Source organism: Nerophis ophidion, linkage group LG04, assembly GCF_033978795.1.
Source record: "Nerophis ophidion isolate RoL-2023_Sa linkage group LG04, RoL_Noph_v1.0, whole genome shotgun sequence".
NCBI classification, from domain to species: Eukaryota; Metazoa; Chordata; class Actinopteri; order Syngnathiformes; family Syngnathidae; genus Nerophis; species Nerophis ophidion.
In genome coordinates this window covers 42,332,928-42,356,790 of record NC_084614.1, presented here as the reverse complement: position 1 = coordinate 42,356,790, position 23,863 = coordinate 42,332,928, and the positions used below count along the sequence as shown (strand labels likewise).

Below are 23,863 nucleotides of genomic sequence, written 5' to 3'. Positions count from 1 at the left end.
AGGGAAATAAAGTCACTGCAAGGCAACACACAGAACAGGAAGAGGGGAAAAATAAGTAACTAAATAGGAACAAAATCACTCAATTACAGGAAAAACAACAAAACCAAAACAAGGTTAGACCTGCCTTAACAGGTCAGGACGCTTAGACATTAATACAAACAAAAAACTAAGGCTAAAACACTATCAGTGAAGCATAAGAAACACAAAACATGCAAAACAGTGGCTTTTCTAACTGTGGGACAATTTAGTTTAGTTATTTAAAACAATATCTTAGTCAAAGAGCTAAGTGTGTATAAGTACTTTTTAGGTACATTAAACATTACCATGTTAATTATAATAATAATAATAATAATAACGGTGATCATTTGAGTTTTGATAACCCTGATATGAATTTTTCATCATGTAACATCCCTACAGGTCTGCCTTAAGGAAGTTAAGTGTCGTAGGCATTGTACCGTTTACTGCCCTCTTCCTTCTTTAAACATACAAGGCACACCCCCACATAACACACACTAGCAGGAAAATGGGAAGAGAACAAAGTTAAAGTTAAAGTACCATTGATCCATCCCATTGTTCCACCCTATGGGAGGTGAGGGGAGCAGTGAGCCGCAGCAGTAGCGCTCTGGAATTATTTTGGTGTTTTAACCCCCAATTCCAACCCTTGATGCTGAGTGATGCTGAGGGAGGTAGCAGGTCCCATTTTTATAGTCTTTGTTATGACTCAGCCGGAGTTTGAACTCACGACCTACCAATCTCAGGGCGGACACTAACCGCAGGGCCACTGATTGTCGGCTGAAACTATTTGTACTAGCCAGTGTTAGCTACGCCATGCAACGCTAGCTATTTCACTACTTTCTTAACTAGTTTGTCGGATAAATATGATTTTTAAGACATAAAATCATGGCTGTAATTAACAATTGCCCTTTGGCTGTAACAAATTGCAGATGAAGGTAAAACTGTTGTTTGTTTGTTAATGATAGCGATTTGGCTAAGTCGGGGGTTGGCAACCCGCGGCTCTAGAGCCGCATGCGGCTCTTTGTCGCCGCCCTAGTGGCTCTCTGGAGCTTCAACAAAAAGGTATGACAAATGAAAAAAGATGAGGGGAAAAAATATATTTGTTTGTGTTAATATGATTTCTTTAGGAGGAAAAACATGACACAAACCTCCCTCCGGGTCAGGCCCGCGAACAGGTTTTATCCGGCCCACGGGATGAGTTTGCTAAGTATACAAATTAACCTGAAATTTTTGAATGAAAGAAACAGCTCTTCTACATGTGTCTACTGGATGTTGCAATAGCAATTATTTGTATCTCTGTAGATCAGGGGTCGGCGACCCGCCGCTACGGAGCCGCATGCGGCTCTTGGATCACTCTGATGTGGCTCAGCTGCATCCTTTCCGACCCCCCCATTCTTCCGGCAGGTATTCCGGATTTCAATGCCTCTCCCAGAAATATCCCCAGGATAACATTCTCAGAATTTCACCCGGACAACCATATAGAGGGCGTGCCGTGATGCCAAAGCTTTAAACGTCATCTCGACCATGTCGTTGCGTCCACTTTAACACTATGCTATCTGAGTGCCGGCCGGCCACATGTAGTGTGCGGCTGCTGACTCCCGAAATGTATTTGTCATTCTTGTTTGGTGTGGTTTCACAATGTGGCGCATGTTAGTAAGAGTGCTAAAGTTGTTTGTATCACAACCCTTAGTGTAACTTGTATGGCTGTTGACCAAGTATGCTTTGCAGTCGCTTATGTGTGTCTGCAGAAGCCTCATACAACATGCAAATGGGCTGGTAAGCTGTTTACTACGGTTGTAGAGTGCGCTAAAAGCATTGTCATCATAGCACGCCCTTATCAAATTTATTTGGGTGAAAACCAGCAGACAGTCGAGAGAATGGTTGCTTTGAAACTCGGTAGTCTCCTGGAAAAATTGAGAGAGTTAGCAAATGTGATGTCAAGTGGCATTCAAATAAAACTCGCAGGCCGCACTGATATTAAATTTTCATATTAAGGTGCGGGCCGCGTGTCTGAGACCCCTGGTTAATACATAGCCAAAGCAAAAAACTTTGTACGCTGCGTTATTTCATTTTAAATTTCAAAAGAGTCTTGTGGCTCCCATAGTTTTCTTTATTTTGTGAAACGAGTCAAAATAGCTCTTTGAGTGGTAAAGGTTGGCGACCCCTGCTGTAGATGATGGTACATATGTACAAAATAAACCACATGATGTTAGTACATCAATCGAGGAAAATGATCAAACTACATACATGGCACACTGTAATTTGATTTTGATTTGTTTTTATCTTGATTGATTGAAAATGAACACCATTGAGTTGACTGATGAACATTATCACATCTATCCATCCATCCATCTTCTTCCGCTTATCCGAGGTCGGGTCGCGGGGGCAACAGCCTAAGCAGGGAAGCCCAGACTTCCCTCTCCCCAGCCACTTCGTCTAGCTCTTCCCGGGGGATCCCGAGGCACTCCCAGGCCAGCCGGGAGACATAGTCTTCCCAACGTGTCCTGGGTCTTCCCCGTGGCCTCCTACCGGTTGGACGTGCCCTAAACACATCCCTAGGGAGGCGTTCGGGTGGCATCCTGACCAGATGCCCGAACGACCTCATCTGGCTCCTCTCGATGTGAAGGAGCATCGGCTTTACTTTGAGTTCCTCCCGGATGGCAGAGCTTCTCACCCTATCTCTAAGGGAGAGCCCCGCCACACGGCGGAGGAAACTCATTTCGGCCGCTTGTACCCGTGATCTTATCCTTTCGGTCATGACCCAAAGCTCATGACCATAGGTGAGGATGGGAACGTAGATCAACCGGTAAATTGAGAGCTTTGCCTTCCGGCTCAGCTCCTTCTTCACCACAACGGATCGGTACAACGTCCGCATTACTGAAGACGCCGCACCGATCCGCCTGTCGATCTCACGATTCACTCTTCCCACACTCTTGAACAAGACTCCTAGGTACTTGAACTCCTCCACTTGGGGAAGTGTCTCCTCCCCAACCCGGAGATGGCATTCCACCCTTTTCCGGGCGAGAACCATGGACTCGGACTTGGAGGTGCTGATTCTCATTCCGGTCGCTTCACACTCGGCTGTGAACCGATCCAGTGAGAGCTGAAGATCCCGGTCAGATGAAGCCATCAGGACCACATCATCTGCAAACAGCAGAGACCCAATCCTGCGGTCACCAAACCGGAACCCCTCAACGCCTTGACTGCGCCTAGAAATTCTGTCCATAAAAGTTATGAACAGAATCGGTGACAAAGGACAGCCTTGGCGGAGTCCAACCCTCACTGGAAATGTGTTCGACTTACTGCCGGCAATGCGGACCAAGCTCTGGCACTGATCGTACAGGGAGCGGACCGCCACAATAAGACAGTTCGATACCCCATACTCTCTGAGCACTCCCCACAGGACTTCTCGAGGGACACGGTCGAATGCCTTCTCCAAGTCCACGAAGCACATGTAGACTGGTTAGGCAAACTCCCATGCACCCTCAAGAACCCTGCGGAGAGTATAGAGCTGGTCCACAGTTCCACGACCAGGACGAAAACCACACTGTTCCTCCTGAATCCTAGGTTCGACTATCCGGCGTAGCCTCCTCTCCAGTACACCTGAATAAACCTTACCGGGAAGGCTGAGGAGTGTGATCCCACGATAGTTGGGACCTCATCCACCCCCGGGGCCTTGCCACCGAGGAGCTTTTTAACTACCTCAGCAACCTCAGCCCCAGAAATAGGAGAGTCCACCACAGATTCCCCAGGCACTGCTTCCTCATAGGAAGACGTGTTGGTGGGATTGAGGAGGTCTTCGAAGTATTCCTTCCACCTATCCACAACATCTACAGTCGAGGTCAGCAGAACACCATCCGCACCATACACGGTGTTGATAGTGCACTGCTTCCCCTTCCTGAGGCGGCGGACGGTGGTCCAGAATCGCTTCGAAGCCGTCCGGAAGTCGTTTTCCATGGCTTCCCCGAACTCCTCCCATGTCCGAGTTTTTGCCTCAGCGTCCGCTGAGGCTGCACACCGCTTGGCCTGTCGGTACCTGTCCACTGCCTCCGGAGTCCTATGAGCCAAAAGGACCTGATAGGACACCTTCTTCAGCTTGACGGCATCCCTCACCGCTGGTGTCCACCAAGGGGTTTTAGGATTGCCGCCCCGACAAGCACCAACTACCTTGCGGCCACAGCTCCGATCAGCCGCCTCGACAATAGAGGTGCGGAACATGGTCCACTCGGACTCAATGTCCACCACCTCCCTCGTGACATGTTCAAAGTTCTTCCGGAGGTGGGAATTGAAACTTTCTCTGACAGGAGACTCTGCCAGACGTTCCCAGCAGACCCTCACAATGCGTTTGGGCCTCCCAGGTCTGTCCGGCATTCTCCCCCACCATCGCAGCCAACTCACCATCAGGTGGTGATCGGTAGAAAGCTCCGCCCCTCTCTTCACCCGAGTGTCCAAAACATAAGGCCGCAAATCCAATGACACAACTACAAAGTCGATCATGGAACTGCGGCCTAGGGTGTCCAGGTGCCAAGTGCACATATGGACACCCTTATGTTTGAACATGGTGTTTGTTATGGACAAACTGTGACGAGCACAAAAGTCCAATAACTAAACACCACTCGGGTTCAGATCCGGGCGGCCATTCTTCCCAATCACGCCTCTCCAGGTTTCACTGTCGTTGCCAACGTGAGCGTTGAAGTCCCCCAGTAGGACGAGGGAATCACCCGGGGGAGCACTTTCCAGTACTCCCTCGAGTGCTCCCAAAAAGGGTGGGTACTCTGAACTGCTGTTTGGTGCATAAGCACAAACAACAGTCAGGACCCGTCCCCCCACCCGAAGGCGGAGGGAGGCTACCCTTTCGTCCACCGGGTTGAACTCCAACGTGCAGGCTTTGAGCCGGGGGGCAACAAGAATTGCCACCCCAGCCCGTCGCCTCTCACTGCCGGCAACGCCAGAGTGGAAGAGAGTCCAGTCCCTCTCGAGAGAAGTGGTTCCAGAGCCCTTGCTGTGCGTCGAAGTGAGTCCGACTATATCCAGCCGGAACTTCTCTACTTCGCGCACTAGCTCAGGCTCCTTACCCCCCAGTGAGGTGACGTTCCACGTCCCAAGAGCTAGCTTCTGTAGCCGAGGATCGGACCGCCAAGTGCCCTGCCTTCGGCTGCCGCCCAGCTCACATCGCACCCGACCTCTATGGCCCCTGCTATGGGTGGTGAGCCCATTGGAGGGATGACCCACGTTGCCTCTTCGGGCTGTGCCCGGCCGGGCCCCATGGGAACAGGGGGGCCTGTTTTTTCTTCTTCATAAAGGTCTTCGAACTGCTCTTTGTCTGATCCCTCACCTAGAACCTGTTTGACTTGGGAGACCCTACCAGGGGGCATAAAGCCCCCGGACAACATAGCTCCTAGGATCATTGGGACACGCAAACTCCTCTACCACACGATAAGGTGGCAGCTCAGAGAGGAGATTATCACATCATTCATTCATTTTTTTTTTTTTTTTTTGGAATTATCACATCATTCATTCCAAAAATATAAATAACGACAAATAAAGATAGAGTAATATTAACCGCGACATGCAAGTGTAAAAAAACAACAACATTATGATTCGTACATTTTCAGAATGTGCTTCTTCTCTTTTTAAACACAGAAAACAATCTGAAGGAGTCTTTATTTTTAAGTTATCGTGCAGGGATTTTACAAGTCCGGCCCACTTGGGAGTAGATTTTTCTCCACGTGGCCCCCGATCTAAAATGAGTTTGATACCCCAGGATTAAAGTATTTGGCGAGCGCCGTTTTGTCCTACTGATTTTGGCAGTCCTTGAACACACTGTAGTTTGTTTACATGTATAACTTTCTCCAACTTTCTAAGATGTGTGTTATGCCGCTTCTTTTTCTGTCTCATTTTGTCCACCAAACTTTTAACGTTATGCGTGAATGCACACAGGTGAGTTTTGTTGATGTTATTGACTTGTGTGCTAATTAGACATATTTGGTCACTGCATGACTGCAAGCTAATCGATGCTAACATGCTATTTAGGCTAGCTGTATATACATATTGCACCATTATGCCTCATTTGTAGCTATATTTGAGCTCATTTAGTTTCGTTTGAGTCATCTTAATTCAATTTATATCTCATGACACACTATCTGTATATAATATGGCTAATAATTTTTTGCGGCTCCAGACGGATTTGTTTTTGTACTTTTGGCCAAATTTGGCTCTTTCAAAATTTTGGGTTGCCGACCCCTTGGCTAAGTTTAGCAAACATTAGCTATCATTGAATGTATAAACTATCGTAACAATAACAAATAAAAAATATGTATTTTTGAAATCCAAGACAGAATTATTTAGTCATAAAATAAAGTTTTGCTAAAAAAAAGTGTCCACCCTGAGATCGGTAGGTTGCGAGTTCAAACCCCGGCCGAGTCATACCAAAGACTATAGAAATGGGACACATTACCTCCCTGCTTGGCATTCAGCATCAAAAGTTGGAATTGGGGGTTAAATCACTGGGCAAAGCCACCGCTGCTGCTCACTGCTCCCCTCACCTCCCAGGGGGTGATCAAAGGTGATGGGTCAAATGCAGAGAATAATTTCACCACAACTAGTGTGTGTGTGACAATCATTGGTACTTTAACTTTAGCTTAAAAGCAGTGTTTGGAAGAAGTGCATGATTTTACTCACCTGTTTAACATAAATGTAACAACCATAGAATACATTTTGAAACTTGATGCGCTAAAAAACATCTCCAGTATTTACTCTTCTCACCTGCTCTCATCGCTTTTTGGTGGCTACGTACTTTCTCTTCAATGTTTTTTTTTCTGCCTCCTGGTGGTTACAGGCAGAACTGGGGGCAAGTTGTCAGCCATGACTCCAATTGTTTGTCGCTTCTCTGAGGCGGCTTTTGTGTATGTATCTACGGACATGTGTGTGTGCACGAGAAAGCCAGGGGATGTTAAAGTTAATGCGATAATAAAAAGGTAACAAAAATGTCATTCAACAGCACTATTTCTTTCTTATCACGCAATAAGCTGTGATAAGAAATGGCTCTTAGTCCATAACGTTGTGGTGGAAGAGTCGCAGGGACAAATAGAGAGCAGAAACGGACACAGAAAAAGGTATATTGAATGGCAAGTTTAGCGTGGTGGCTATGGAGCTAAAACACTGCCAATAAGATTTGGTATAGAAAAATGAAAATTGATATTCTTGATAAAGTTGTATTGGCACCAAAACAAGTTTTGGCAACAAATAAATACAAACATTGGAAAAAATACAATATTTTTGGTGGCTATATTTTTTAATCATGACAACTTTTCGATGCCAATATTCAAATATTTGTACTCGTTTATTGTTTTGTGTTTGGAAGTTTTTTATGTAATTTTTTTTTTTTTTCCACAATAGCTTCTCGTTTTTACGGTTCCAAACTAATGGTGTGCCCGTGGGTTATTGTGTGGTTATTCAGAGCAGTGGTTCTCAACCTTTTTTCAGTGAGGTACCCCCTGTAAACATTTTTTTAATTCAAGTACCCCCTAATCAGAGCAAAGCATTTTTGGTTGAAAAAAGAGATAAAGAAGTAAAATACAGCACTATGTCATCAGTTTCTGATTTATTAAATTGTATAACAGTGCAAAATATTGCTCATTTTTAGTGGTCTTTCTTGAACTATTTGGAAAAAAAGATAGAAAATTAACTAAAAACTTGTTGAAAAATAAACGAGTGATTCAATTATAAATAAAGATTTCTACACATAGAAGTAATCATCAACTTAAAGTGCCCTCTTTGGGGATTGTAATAGAGATCCATCTGGATTCATGAACTTCATTCTAAACATTTCTTCACAAAAAAAAAAAAATCTTTAACATGAATATTTATGGAACATGTCCACAAAAAATCTAGCGGTCAACACCGAATATTGCATTGTTGCATTTCTTTTCACAGTTTATGAACTTACATTCATATTTTGTTGAAGTATTATTCAATAAATATATTTATAAAGGATTTTGGAATTTTGCTATTTTTAGAATATTTAAAAAAAAATCTCACGTACCCCTTGCCATACCTTCAAGTACCCCCAGGGGTACGCGTACCCCCATTTGAGAACCACTGACTTAGAGGGCTTTACGGGCAGAATAGAGGACTCCTTTGTCAGCTGACTTTTATTTACGAGTTAAAATGCTTTTTTTTTTTTTAAATATATCCATTTTCTTGTCTCTCATAATGATTGTGATCAATAGGCAAAATTCCAAAAAAAAGGCAGTTCCCTTTTAACTGAAACAAAACTTGCAATTCAACTTCAGTACAAATACACTGAAAGCTGCTGAATTGTCACATGCTCTGGCAGTTTAGAAATATAATGCAATGATTTTGGAGGGTGTTTTTTCTCAATAAATCATAAAGGTAGCGAATTCAGTATTTATACCTTGTACTTGGCACTGGTCACCATAAGGTTGCCTTCCCGCAGCCAGCTGACCGAGGGTTTGGGGTTGCCAAAGGCCATGCAGGTCAAAGTGATGCTCCCAGCCTCCTTGGCTTCAACGTACTGAGGTGGCGTATCTGTGAACGTGGGAGGGGCTGATGGAGAAAGCAAATACAGAATTGTCAATATTAATTTCTAAACAAAAGAATAAAGCATAGATGGAACAAAAACGTTTATGATTGTAAAATACCAGACCAATATAAAGTATTTCAGAGTTTTTGCATACTGTATTTATTGAAAAAAAAAATTTGTGTGAAAAAAGTCATTAATTTTACTAATGGCAGTGGTTAACATATTTTTACATTGGTCAAATTGGCCTTGCCATTAGCCACTCAATGCTACACTTGATCAGCATTGGCTGTTTTTCATTAAAAAAAGTATGTGATCTCCACTGCCGAGTATTGTGTTTTAATGCGGATCACAAGTAGGAAGGGGATTCATATTCATATTCGTCGCGGTTTACATGACACATGAAATGTGACGAATTCCCCTCAGCAAACAAGTGTCTCTAACTGTACCGTAAATAGTATTAATATCATTATTTTGTAAATGTTATTTTTGCAGATGTATAGTTGATAAGTTGCTGCTAACACCCACCATGCATTTACATATTTAGTTATGTTTAATTTAAACCCGTACATTATAAATTACCCATTCCAAGTGTTCATCCCTAATTAATTTTCAGACAAGATAAGATACTTTATACTTTTGATGAGCGCATCTGGCCTTGGGAAAATCCAAGTCCACAAAGAGAGCAAGCAATGTTTTATGCAGACATTCAGCAAGTAAATAAACTATTCACCCTTATCAAGGAAGTGACTCCTTTACATGTTTAAAAATAAATGGTTTTGAATTTTCAAGGACAGCAAAAGCGCAATCGGAAAACGTTACACCTTTGTATCTTATGAGTACCCTACCAGAACAAGATAAAATGCAACTCATTCTTCCGTCAACTGCTTTACCTTACAGCCATCCATACACTCCCATAGTGTCATGAATATAAAAACGTAGGTAGATGTTGGCTTTGTGTAATTATTCTATCCTTTAAAGCCTGACAATGACGCTGTAAAGCAGAGAACAGTGAAGACGATTTTAAGCGGCAATTAGTAACAGGTATACGGACCAAATTATGTACTTTTATAGACCGACCGAAGTCCATCACTACTGATTCACGTCAAATCAAAAGTTGCCATATTTTGATTACCTTTGTTGCACTTAACATCGTTTCCAGTTTGAGCATTGGCACCAGAAAAAAACAGTCAAGCACTCAGACTGGAAACAGACGGATTGTTTGTATGTAGTATTACAATTTTCCATGCCAACAAAGCAGTAAGAAGGTGCTCAAAAGTACAATAGGGCTTATTGTTTTAAAAATGCACTAGCTCTATGCTAAGTTACATCAAAATTGCAACAGACATATTACTGATTAACATTAGCGATTTCAACCCCTCCAAATTCGGTAATGTCTGTTCTGACTAGAGGCAAACGTTTCTAACACAAACAGTTCAGTTGTGATCGATTTAATGCCTTGAGAATGATTATATTTAAAACAAAACTAAAGATTTTAAGAAAACAAAAACAAACTTAATTGTGAACAGTTTGACAACATAAGAGAGCGTAACATTATCAACAAAATAAGGACGTAACAATAACCCTTACAACAATGAAAAGCAGTAAAATTCCTGAAAACATTACCATTTTACACTGCGATGAGGTGGCGACTTGTCCAGGGTGTACATCGCCTTTCGCTTGATTGTAGCTGAGATAGGCACCAGCGCCCCCCGCGACCCCAAAGGGAATAAGCGATAGAAAATGGATGGATGGATGGATTACCATTTTACATGTTTTATTATCATAAAACTGTGATGGATTACCTTACACTTTGAAAAAACTGTGGCGCTGTTCATCATCTGGAGAAGCTAATCACTAACTATATTAAATGATTGAATGAATACAAAACACATTAACATCTTTCCCATTACAAACACCTGTTTTGCCCTTATTGAGCAACACAAATACCCTTAAAACTGTAAACGTGACATGCAATTAAGTTGCATGTAACTATCAAACGGCTGGCGTGTAATAAGTCCAATACTTAGAGTATTAACACTCAACAAAATGACTCAACAAAAGAAAAGACTAGCACATTCATCTTAGAGGCAAAGACTACTTCCTGGCAAAAGCAACACACCAGAGTCCAGAGCCACGTATGGAGAGAGATGATTTAATGAACTGAAAATCTCATATAAAATACACAACATAAAGTAGCAGAGAATACATCAATAATGAATAAAGCAAAATATGTTCTGGACCAAAAATCACTCCATATTCACTACTAGCCAGTGTTAACATATCCGAGTTATTGTGCAGAAATATGGGTAAAAAACTAAAAAAGTACATGCATCCTTTATCTATTGAATCCAAATAATTGAAATTCAACCATTTGGTCCATTTCCAAAGAGTCAATATTATGTACAAAGCAAAATAAAGGTAACAAATATATTTTCAGTCGTTCTGTGTATTTTTGTATGCTTATTATGGCGTCTTAGCGATGTTAAAGTGCCTGCTGGTCACTAAACACTGCATGAATGTAGCAGCAGAGTATGTCAAATATCGTTGGAAAATTGTACCTTCACAAAATAAAAGCATGTTTTATTAAATTATATATCCATATATATATATATATATATATATATATATATATATATATATATATATATATATATATATAATATAATATATATATATAATTTAATAAAACATGCTTTTATTTTGTCAAATTACAATTTATATATATATATGTAAATATACATATATTTATATTTTATAACAGTGGTTCTGAACATTTTTTCAGTGATGTACCTCCTGTGAATTTTTTTTTAAATTCAAGTATCCCTAATCAGAGCAAAGCATTTTTGGTTGAAAAAAGAGATAAAGAAGTAAAATACAGCATTATGTAATCAGTTTCTGATTTATTAAATTGTATAGCAGTGCAAACTTGAACTATTTGGAAAAAAAGATATAAAAATAACAAAAAACTTGTTGAAAAATAAACAAGTGGTTCAATTATAAATAAAGATTTCTACACATAGAAGTAATCATCAACTTAAAGTGCCCTCTTTGGGGATTGTAATAGAGATCCATCTGGATTCATGGACTTAATTCTAAACATTTCTTCACAAAAAAAGAAATCTTTATTATCAATAGTTATGGAACATGTCCACAAAAAATGCAGCTGCCACACTGAATATTGCATTGTTGCATTTCTTTTCAGTTTACGCACTTACATTTTGTTGAAGTATTATTCAATAAATATATTTATAAAAGATTTTTGAATTGCTATTTTTAGAATATTTTAAAAAAATCTCACGTACCCCTTGGCATACCTTCAAGTACCCCCAGGGGTACGCGAACCCCCATTTAAGAACCACTGTTTTATAAGACAATTAACACTCATGAAAGTCATGAAAATTGGTACCGTTCAGTACTGGTATGGATTCCCAAGTACTGGGGATTGGTACTATATTGATTCAAATGTGAAAAGGTGGCCATCCTTACTGACAAGTGCTCTATAAAATAGAAGATCAGTCAATGTTTCTATTATTATCATTATAAGACTCTTTAGTGGTGCCCAAAGTGATATTTTTTAACGATACTTCATATTTGTCACTACACCTTTGCAGGACCAATGGATTATGAAGAGAGATCAGTATGCAAGACAATAGTGCTGCACAAAGAAACATTAAATAAAAATTCCCCCAAAATTGCAATCTCAATTCACGATATCAAGCTAATTCCATTAAAGAGGATTTTTTTTTTTACAAACGTACATTATAACTTTACTTTAACAGCTGCATCACAAAACAAGCGCTGCTATTTCACATAAGGATCTTCTTTGGCCAGGATCAATTGGCTCCGCTGCCATAATTGTACCCACTGCTTGTCGGCGGCACCAGCAATGCCTGCTGGCTATCATTCATCAACTTTAGTGATCACAAAAGTTCATTGACTTTCTTTTGTCTCGTCTTTAATAATATTAGTGTTTAAAAAATACCAATGTTTCAAAAGTCATTTTTGTTTTTCCCCTGAAGGGAAAACTAATGAATTAATGTTACCGACAGTAAAATGTAGCGTGTTACTATGCACTTATATCTGTCCTCTCAGTCGCCATTGTTCACGATTACTTTGCACGACACATATTGTACAGATAATTATCGAGCCGATTTGAGGAATTATGATGGCACACTGATAACTCTGAAAGAAAACAATACTGAAAGATATAAGATCACCCATACTGTGCTGTAAGTGGTTTAAAGTGAACAATTCAAGTGCTCACAAATGCAGCTGAGATAGGCTCCAGCACCCCCCGTCACCCACAAAGAGGAAAAGAGGTAGAAAATGGATGGATGGATGTTCTCATCCTTCCTGTGCAGTGCTGTAAACAGCCTGTCTTTCCCTGAGCCCAACATAAATTGTGTTGATCATGTGAAAATGTTCATTGTTTGAGAGGAAGACATTGTGTTTGCCACTTCAAACCCTATCTTCCTCCTATCTAGGAGATCGCAAAAAGCCACTGCCTGACCAGGGCTCAGAAAATCTGCTGAGACTCCTCCCACCCCCATCAAGGACTGTTTTCACTGCTGGAATCTAGAAAGAGGTTCTGCAGCCTCCATAGCAGAACCTCTAGGTTCTGTGACAGCTTCTCCACTCAGGCCGTAAGACTCTTCAATGCAACAAAACAATCCCCTCAATTCCCCCCAAAAATGGATTAACTGTCTGGAATATAAAGACAATATAACATACATCTATAAACGTGGATGCATATGCAAAAGTGCAATATATTTATCTGTATAGTAAACAATTTATTTATATCTGCACCTAATTGCTCTGTTATCCTGCATTACCATGAGCTAATGCAACAAAATTTCGTTTTTTAACTGTTCTGTAAAGTTCAAATTTGAATGACGATAAAAAGAAGTCTAAGAAGTCTAATCAGCCACCTAAAGCACCAGCATTGCTCTATAACGGTGTTACAACATGGTTTTGAAAGCCTTTGAAGAGGCCTGCTGCTGAAGAAGCTCCCCCAAAGCTAGCTTTAAAGAAAGGTGTGTACAAACTAGAGTTAAATCTAATTTTTTTTTTAAAAATCACAGACAAAAATAAGTTGTCAGTATCGGTCTTGAGAGATAGCCATTAACTGTATTGGCTTGAAAAAAAAAAGTGCCGTAATACACGGGAAGCTAAATAGCTAGGCAAAGACAGTTGTGGTTGCTTACTCTTAAGAAGACACTGCCTCCTAGCGTTTTGGTAGATAATCACAAATCACAAATTCAGCCAAACATCTCAACAGCACACGCCACTACAAAATTAAATTTGAATTCAATTACTTTTATGGGAAAGTAACTAGTAAATACAGTCAATAGCGACCACTCAAGGGAAAGAGCAAAAGTGATGGTGGCCACTTTATGAGGTTGGTAACCATTATAAATTTAAAGTGATCTTCATTTTATGGCCAGTTCATGTATATGTGTTTTGTATAGAGTTTGTGATGGGATAATAGAAACAGCATTGAATATATATTTTTTCTTTTTGATTTTTGCCAACAGGCCCGATTAACTAATAATATTGAAGATATAAACAACTAGAAAAACACTTGGAACGGAAATACCTTGTCAGACCCTTTCTCCCAACAGTAAAAAAATTCCTTTTGAAAAATCTTAAATCCAAACGGTGATCCGGATCACCCCCAGAATGTAATCACTTGTTCCCATTTCCTGGAAATTTCATCATACCCACCCATTCCTTTTAGCTCTATGTTTTGTTTGAAGAAAAACTTGAGGATGTGACAATCTGTCACTTAACTTATGTTTGTGTTTCCTTGTTTGGTGTTTGTTTCCTGTCGGCGCTCTTATTTTAGTTCCCCTTCCTGCTAGTCTACCTGAGCGCTCGTTTCCCTTACCTGTCCCTGATTGGCAGCCTGGGCACACTTGGTTGCAGTTGCCAATTAGGCAGCTATTTATGCCTGCCTCGCTTGTTCCTCAGTGCTCGAGGTTTGATTATGTTTAGGACCTCTGCATGCATGACTGCTTCTCCTTATTTTGAGTTTAATAAAAACTTTTACCTGCACTTCATGCTCCTGTTTCCTGCATCTTGGTAACACAACTACCACAGCAATGCGAGTTTGTGACAGAATCACTCCTTGAGGACTGAGGAACAGGCGAGGCAGGCATAAATAGCTGCCTGATTGGCAACTGAAACCAGATGTGCCAGGCTGCCAATCAGGAACAGGTGAGAGAAAATGAGTGCTCAGGGAGACTAGCAGGAAGGGGAACAAAAATAAGAGCGCAGACAGGAAACAAACACTAAACACGGAAACACAAACAGAAGTCCTTGTCAGTTGGAGTTCCGAGATTGCTATTCAGCCAACTAATAATAATAATAATGGATTAGATTTATATCGTGCTTTTCAATTGTTAGATACTCAAAGCGCTCACAGAGAAGTGGGAACCCATCATTCATTCACACCTGGTGGTGGTAAGCTACATCTGTAGCCTCAGCTGCCCTGGGGTAGACTGACGGAAGCGTGGCTGCCAGATTGCGCCTACGGCCCCTCCGACCACCACCAATCATTCATTCATCATTCATTCACCCAGTGTGAGCGGCACCAGGGGCAAGGGTGAAGTGTCCTGGCCAAGGACACAACGGCAGCGATTCTGGATGTCAATAGGTGGGAAGCGAACCTGCAACCCTCAGGTTTCTGGCACGGCCGCTCTACCCACTACGCCATGCCGCCCCCCAACTAGTTATTTACTAGCTAACTAGACAGACAAACCCCAATGAATTCAGCGGAGGTAATAATTCAAATGCAGACATTAATTGAGTGTCACTGAGGGTAGGTGACCGTTGGCCTGTTGATTCACTTGATCATTGCATCGAACAGATCAGTGTGTGGATACAAAACAAATTTCTTCAGCTAAACTCAGACAAAACGGAAATCAGTGTTTTCGGCTGACAGAAGCAAAGAGAAACTATTAGTAGTCACTTTGAGACTTGCTCCCAAAAACGTAATAATCAAGTCAGAAATTTGGGGGTAATAATGGACTCAGACTTGAACTTTAACTGTCACATTAGGTCAATAACTACAGCAGCTTTTTACAACATGAAAACGTTGCCAGAATCAAAGGAATAATGTCGAAATCAGACTTAGAAAAAGTAATCCAAGCCTTTGTATCTAAGTTAGACTATTGTAATGGCCTTCTCACTGCGCTCCCTAAATGAGCTGTAAAGCAGCTGCAGTGCATCCAGAATGCTGCTGCTTGAGTCCTGATTAGAACCAGGAATTATGACCATATTAATTCAGTGTTTAGGTCACTGCAGTGGCTTCCTTTTGCTCGGAGAATAGACTTCAAAACAGCTCTCCTTGTGTGTAAGTCTTTTGATGATCTTGTGCCAAAGTAAAACCATATGAACCATCTTGACCTTGGATGACCTCCGGGAGTTGTCTTCTGCTGGTGACCGGAGTCAGGACGAAACATGGTGAGGCTGCGTTTTAGTTTTATACTCCTGAAACCTGGAATAACCTTCTTGAAGGTATGAGGCAGGCCTCATACTAAACCTACTCAGTGGCCAAGTGGTTAGAGTGTCCCCCCTGAGATAGGTAGGTTGTGAGTTCAAACTGAGTCATACCAAAGACTATAAAAAAAATGGGACCCATTACCTCCCTGCTTGGAACTCAGCATCGAGGTTTGGAATTGGGGGTTTAATCACCACAAATGACTCCCGGGCACGGCACTGCTGCTGCCCACTGCTCCCTTCACCTACCAGGGGGTGAACAAGGGGATGGGTCAAATCCAGAGGACACATTTCACCACACTTAGTTAAAGTACCAATGATTGTCAAACAAACACTAACTTAATTAATGTTCATTGTTCAAATCCAGGCTGAAAACCAGGGGCGTTAGTAGGTTTGAAGAATAGGAGACTCCTGTGGTGCAAACACGTGTACGAGCAAAAAATGTTTTATAATTTGCAAGATCTTTTCGCCCACAACTTTTTGGCTCTGTATTAGAATTACACAACACTGAATACATCTAAATGGTTGAAAGGGGTAAGGACACATAAGGAGAGTTTTGTTGCACGGAAAAGCTACCAGGCAACTTGCAAACAGGGTAAGGTTGCACATCAGATAGCAGTGCAAACCAACTTGCACAGCACTACAGAGTTGACCTGAAAACAGAGGTTCTGGAGGAAAGAAAACTTTGTCTGGAAAAAAGGGGCTGGAGGCCCACCCAAAGATATGTTGTCTGTGCACAACCTCTTTGATTCAGAATTTTTGCACTTTGCGTACAACGTGTTGTTACTGTATTAGAATTACACAGCAAATACTGAAGAAATTGAAATAGTTGAAAAGCAATATTGTTTGTTTCCTGTTGTTACTGACATGGTCATTTAAGGCATTTAGTCCAACGGTGTCGAATTCAAGGCTCACAGGCCAAATCAGGCCAGTAAGGATGGTTGATATTAGAAGTGGGGGAAATAATCGATTTTTAGATGCATCGCAATTTGGACATGGACGATTATAAAATCAATTAGTAAACGTCAGTAATCGATAATGGATTAATTTATTGTATATAAAGTAATATAGACTATTCTAAAATTTGACTGATGAGCCACCTCACCGAGAGATCTAACCAAATCCTTTATTAAAAGGCACTTAAGTTCCAGTTTTGCACACATTTCCATGAATTTAATGAATGTGATGGGAATTAATATAACAGTTTTTTATTACAAAAGCACTGCTTTTAAAAGTCGTAAGTGATAAACGCTTATTTAGTGAAACGAAAAAAAAATGTTAAGATGCATCAATAATCAATTTTCAATGGCATTGTAGCTGCTGAATCGTAATCGTAATCGAATCGTGAGGTTCCCAAAAATTCCCACCTTCAGGTGATATGGACTGTCACAACAATAACCTGCCATCTAAGGTAAAAACGATAAAAGTAAAAATAAAAAACACTGATAAAACTCCACCTTTTTGACTATGAGTCTGTCAGTGCTTTCAGTCTTCAGAGCCACCAAAAACACTACTCTTAAATAACACTAAGGCTATAAAACTACATCAACTAAGTTTAAGTAGCACACCTATACTGCAAAGAGGCAGTAGTGTGCTTAGCTTATCATATGGTATGGAAGTTATTTTCTGTCAGCAATATTATAAATATTATTATTATTATTATTGTGAGTTTTATTTTACAAATCAATCAGACTTCAGTGTGAACTCTCCCACGGTCAGGTCGCATAATAGCGAATAATGATGACGCTTATCATAAGCGTCATCATTATTTACAAAATAAATAGTTGACAAATTACCAGAAACAGGCGTAAATAATGTTTAATGAACTCACGTCAATCAATGTTCCACCACTGATCGCCAACATGCTCTTCAGAGTAGACATCAATGCAAAAGTCCCCAAAACTGCGTGAGACATACTTTTTCATAATCTTCTCCGCAGTTCTGAAATTGTTAACTTTGATTGCACAGAATCCTTGAAATTGCAACAAATGTGCCAGTGTTGAAACGACTGGAATTGAAGCATGGCGTGGCGTAGTGGGAGAGAGTGGCCGTGCGCAACCCGAGGGTCCCTGGTTCAATCCCCACCTAGTACCAACCTCGTCACATCCGTTGTGTCCTGAGCAAGACACTTCCCCCTTGCTCCTGATGGGTGCTGGTTAGCGCCTTGCATTGCAGCTCCCTCCATCAGTGTGTGAATGTGTGTGTGAATGGGTAAATGTGGAAGTAGTGTCAAAGCGCTTTGAGTACCTTGAAGGTAGAAAAGTGCTATACAAGTACAACCCATGGTTATTTCTTGCTGCTGCTGTCTTGCGCGACCAGGCCAAGGTAACAGTGAACTCGTATACTGTATTTTTAGTATAGTAATGCGGGCGTTACTGATGGAACACATAGGACTGGATGAAAAGCACTGACAAAGGGTCTTTTATCCCCACCTTCTTTAATCATAATGAATGATGACAGGTTATGTTATTGAGTATTTAAACTCATATTCCTGCATATAAATATTAATTTTTTCTGCAATTTCTTGTAAAAAAAACACACACAAAAAAACAAAAAAAACACGTACCAAATTATTTAGGGGGGCTTCAGAAGGCTTAAGCGCTCCTAAAATTGGCCCAAAAACGCCTTTATTTGACTGTGCATGTAAATGACAACTGGAAGTATTTTATCTACAATATTTGATTTTAATTTTGAATTAAAATAGTTTTCATGATGATTTTATTTTATGTTTTTAATTTGAATTGTGATTATGTTTTAAGGTTATTTTATTATAAATGTTGTGCCTTTTAATTTCCTGACAAGCACTTTGAATTGCATTGTGTACAAATTGTGCTCTGTAAATAAATTTGCCTTGCCTTGCCTAATACAGATGGGTTGCCATACTTCAATACTTATGTGACGCCCCAGTCACATAATCAGCACTGCGAGCGAAAATTACATATTAATCAAGTCAAGTCAAGCTTTATTGCCATTTAGCTGTTTCAACAAAATGAAAACACATTTTTCTCGAAATTGAGAAGAGGCATAGTGCAAAAAGGAGCATAATATAAAAATACATGTAACATAAAAAACACACTAAAGTATGCAGTTGTGGATTGCATTTCCACTCGAAGCGAATGTGACGTCAGAGAAGAAAGTGTAGATGTGTGAGCATGTTTGTGTGTTGCCGTTGTATCATAACAACAACCACTGAGAGATTCACTCTATCAACATCATGCATCATTGCAGTAAATGTTGATTTCAGTTGCCATTACAAGGACTAGAAGCAAAATAAGTGCAATCTGTGGCTGCTGACGGCAAGTGGCCGTCATAGACAGGTGGCCGATAACACAAGTCTGTTATGTTTTTGACTTGATCGGCTTTATCTGACCAACAGACCTCTGACTGTCTCCTCCTCCATCACTCTCAGCACTGGCTCTCCTCAAGGATGTGTGCTGAGCCGCTCCTCTTCACACTACTGACCTAAAACTGCACTGCTAAACACCCCAGCTGTTAAATAGCGAAGTTTGTGGATGACACAGCAGTAGTGGGACACATCACAGACAATGATCAGTCCCAGTACAGAGAGGAGGTAGAACATAATGGTGGATTGGTTCAAAAGCACCAACCTTTGCATCAATGTAACAAAGGTGGTGGTCTTCAGGAAGGAAACCCATCCGAGGAGCAGCTGTGCTCCGGAAGATGTGGCATGTTGGATTAGGGAGCTCCATTCTTAAGAGCTTACACAGACGTGTGGTGAAGATCACCCTCAGTGCCAACACAATGGTGTGCCACAGCAGCTGCACAGCTGAAGAGAAGTAGACATTGCAGAGGGTGGTGAAGGCTGTTCAGAAGATTCTGGGGATAAGCTTTCCCCCCACCACAGACATATTCATCAGCAAGCATCCCATCTCTGATCCCCTCACCCCTGGCAGGAGACTTGGCAGCATCCGAAGTAGGACCACCAGACTAAGGAACAGCTTCTTCGCGGAAGCTGTTAAACCTCTCAACTCAACTTCGATGTGCTGTAGCAACAGACACCGATCTCTCACCACACCCCCAGCCCCCTCGCCTCCTGCCCTTTCCTGCACAAGAACCACTTAACTTGCAGATGTGTACCAACTGGGCTGAATTGGGCTTTAGTACACCTAAAACCCGTGGTAAATTACGGAATTAATAATCGTGGATAATGTCCATTCTGTTCATTTAGAATAATGCAAATTACAGACATGACACAAAATCATAATCATTTTAAAAGACAACTTTTGTGCTTTGAGGCTCTGATGCATAGACTTAACTAGAGACAAACAGCACTCTTCATTAATCTTGCTTCAACGTTCTCTAATTCAGTGTTTTTCAACTTTTTTTGAGCCAAGGCACATTTTTTGCGTTGGAAAAATGCGGAGGCACACCACCAGCAGAAATCACTAAAAAACGAAACTCAGTTGACAGTAAAAAGTCGTCGTCACAATTGTTGGATATGACTTTAAAGCATAACCAAGCATGCATCACTATAGCTCTTTTCTCAAAGTAGGTGTACTGTCACCACCTGTCACATCACACCCTGACTTATTGGACTTTTTTGCCGTTTTCCTGTGTGTGGTGTTTGTTCTTGTCTTGCACTCCAATTTTTTGGGGCATTTTCCTGTAGCAGTTGAAGTGAAGTGAATTATATTTTTATAGCGCTTTTTCCTCAAGTGACTTAAAGCGCTTTACATAGTGAAACCCAATATCTAAGTTGCAATTAAACCAGTGTGGGTGGCACTGGGAGCATGTGGGTAAAGTGTCTTGCCCAAAGACACAACGGCATTGACTAGGAAGGCGGAAGCGGGGATCGAACCTGCAACCCTCAAGTTGCTGACACGGCCACCCTACCAACCAAGCTAAACTGCCCCATTTCATGTCTTCTTTTGAGCGATATTTCCCGTATCTACTTTGTTTTAGCAATCAAGAATATTTCAGTTGTTTTTACCCTATGATGAGATGGCGAATTGGCCAGGGTGTACACCGCCTTCCGCCCGATTGTAGCTGAGATAGGCTCCAGCGCCCCCCGTGACCCCGAAGGGAATAAGCAGTAGAAAATGGATGGATTATCCTTCTTTGTGGGGACATAGTTGATTGTCATGTACGGATGTACTTCGTGGACGCCGTCTTTGCTCCGCAGTAAGTCTTTGCTGTCGTCCAGCATTCTGGTTTTGTTTACTTTGTAGTTCAGTTTTAGTTTTGTTCCGCATAGCCTTTCCTAAGCTTCAATGCCTTTTCTTAGGGGCACTCACCTTTTTTTTCTTCTTTTTTTTGTTTAAGCATTAAATACCTTTTTTACCTTCACACTGCCTCCTGTTGTTTCCAACATCTACAAAGCAATTAGCTACCGGCTGCCACCTACTGATATGGGAGAGTACTACACGGTTATTCTAGACAACACAGACAGTCAACAACAACACATCATTTGCAGACTACAATTACTGGTTTGCAAAAAACATTTTTTACACCAAATAGGTGAAATTAGATAATCTCCCACGGCCCACCCGACTGTATCTCACGGCACACTAGTGTGCCGCGGCACAGTGGTTGAAAAACACTGCTCTAATTGCGGTTGTCAGATGAGCTTTGCAGGTTAGAGTCTTGTCATGGACGGATTTCTTCAATTTCTATGACAAATTTTCAATTGGATTGAGATTTTTTTTTTACAGTTTTTTTTGTGCAAGATGCTTTATTATCTTGAAAAATGATGGCATAAGAAAAGTTTCCAAAATGTCAAAGTAAAATTGTGCATTTATTGAAGATGTAATGACAACCATTTCCCCACTGCCATTATCTGACATTCAGCCCCATGTCCTCAATGACTTTGAAAATATGCATGTTTTCTTCAGGCAGTCGTCTTCATAAATCTCACTGGAACGGCACCACACACAAGTTCAAGCATCATCACCTTGTCCATTGCAGATTTGAGATTCATCACTGAATATGACTTTAATCTAGTCATCCATAGTCCATGATTGCTTTACCATAGCCCATTATAACATTGTTTTTTTATGTTTGGGTTTTACTGATGGCTTTTGTTTAGCTTTTCTGTATTTACAGTAAATCCCATTTCGTTTAGGCAGTTTTGTAGAATTGGGTCAGAGATGGTGACTCCATTTTCTGCCCATTTGTTTATTTTCTTTTGAATTTTCTGTTTTCAAGACATATTTCTTAAAGTTTTTGATCTTGACACTTTGACATTTCCTTGGTCTACCAAGCGTGGCGAAGTTGGTAGAGTGGCTGTGCCAGCGACCTGAAGGTTACTGGTTCAAACCCCACCTTCTACCATCCTAGTCACGTCCGTTGTGTCCTTGTGCAAGACACTTCACCCTTGCTCCTGATGGGTCCTGGTTAGCGCCTTGCATGGCAGCTCCCGCCATCAGTGTGTGAATGTGTGTGTGAATGGGTGGATGTGGAAATACTGTCAAAGCGCTTTGAGCTCCATAAAAAGGGGTAGAAAAGCACTATACAAGTACAACCATTTTGTCACCACCTGCTGCCATCTTGTGGTTAGTTTACTCAGTTTCCCTTGTTGGTGCAGCAGACTTGTCTCTGACGTTTGGTCTTCCTTAGAGTTCCTGTGTTTCCTGTGGGCGGAGCTGCAAGACGTGCACAGCTGGATCTCATTTTACCTGCACTATATAAGCAGCACCTGGCCAACTGGATGGTACTTGGCTATTCCACTCTATGACGGTGTTTGAGGATTCCTCCTAGTGTCTTTGTATTTTAGCCTCAGACCTGCTTGTCCATTCCCTGTGCCATCCAGTTGGTATGTATATCGTAGTTTGCACGTCTTGCAATTTCGACCCTAGTTTTAGTTTAGTTTGTAGTTTAGCCTTTGTTCTTTTATCACGGTGCCTTTTTGTGTTCCTCTTTTTCCGCACCGTCGCCTTTTGTTGCATTCTAGTTTTTGAGCATTTTTGTATTGACTTTTTCTTATTTGTGAAGTAAAGACTATTTACTCTCAAATTCATCTGCATCCTTGGGTCCCTTTGTTCCACTGCTAAACGAACTGTGACAGAATAGCCAAGTCAATATGGAACCCGCAGATGATCGGATTCAGCTGGCCCTCAAGGCTCATGGCCAGCACATAGGTGACCATGAACAAGCTTTGGTAAACCTGACCATTCTTGTGCAAGAGATGCATACTAGCATGTTTGTGCCTCGCCCGCTCCCAGACGCTGAGGCTGCTCAACCAGCAGCTCCTTCTTACCCCACGTCCTCGACACTGGGCTTTCTTGCCCTGGAGCCCAGCATACCACACCCACCCAAGTATGAGGGGGACTTTGGACGATGCAGACTATTTTGGATCAATGCTCTCTAGTTTTTGCACAGCAGCCTCACACATACGCTACAGACTCTGCCCGAGTGGCATATATTTTAAGTTTACTGGCTGGAAGAGCAGCGAGCTGGGCTATGGAGGTGTGTGAGAGTAAACCCGGACTTCGTTCCAGCTTACCCCTATTTTCAGCTGAAGTACGCAGCGTCTTTGATCACCCCGTGAGGCAGCCACCTCCTCGCTTCACGCCAGGGGCCCTCCTCAGTAGCGGACCACTCTATATCCTTCCGAATCCTGGCGGCGGAGAGTGGCTGGGGGGAGAGATCCTTACGAGGAATATTCCTGGCTAGCCTTAGCTCCCAGATCCAAGACGAGCTGGCTGCCCGAGACGAGACCCAGACCCTCGAGGAGCTCATATCGCTCGCCATCCGATTGGACAACCGCCTACGAGAGCGTCACGCGCAGAGGAGGGTGGATCCTCCGTCCACCAGAGGGCAGTCATCTACCTGGTCCACACGGTC

General features: G+C 41.6%; 1 protein-coding gene across 3 annotated transcripts in view; it reads right to left on the bottom strand.

Annotated features, from left to right (window-relative positions):
* LOC133551415 (protein turtle homolog B-like) overlaps positions 1–23,863 on the bottom strand; it is a 268,622-nt gene that overhangs the window by 151,332 nt on the left and 93,427 nt on the right. For all 3 annotated transcript variants that reach the window (XM_061898088.1, XM_061898087.1, XM_061898089.1), the window contains exon 4: positions 8,432–8,583. In XM_061898088.1, coding sequence (XP_061754072.1) covers positions 8,432–8,583 — 152 coding nt within the window. The remainder of the gene's footprint in view (positions 1–8,431; positions 8,584–23,863) is intronic.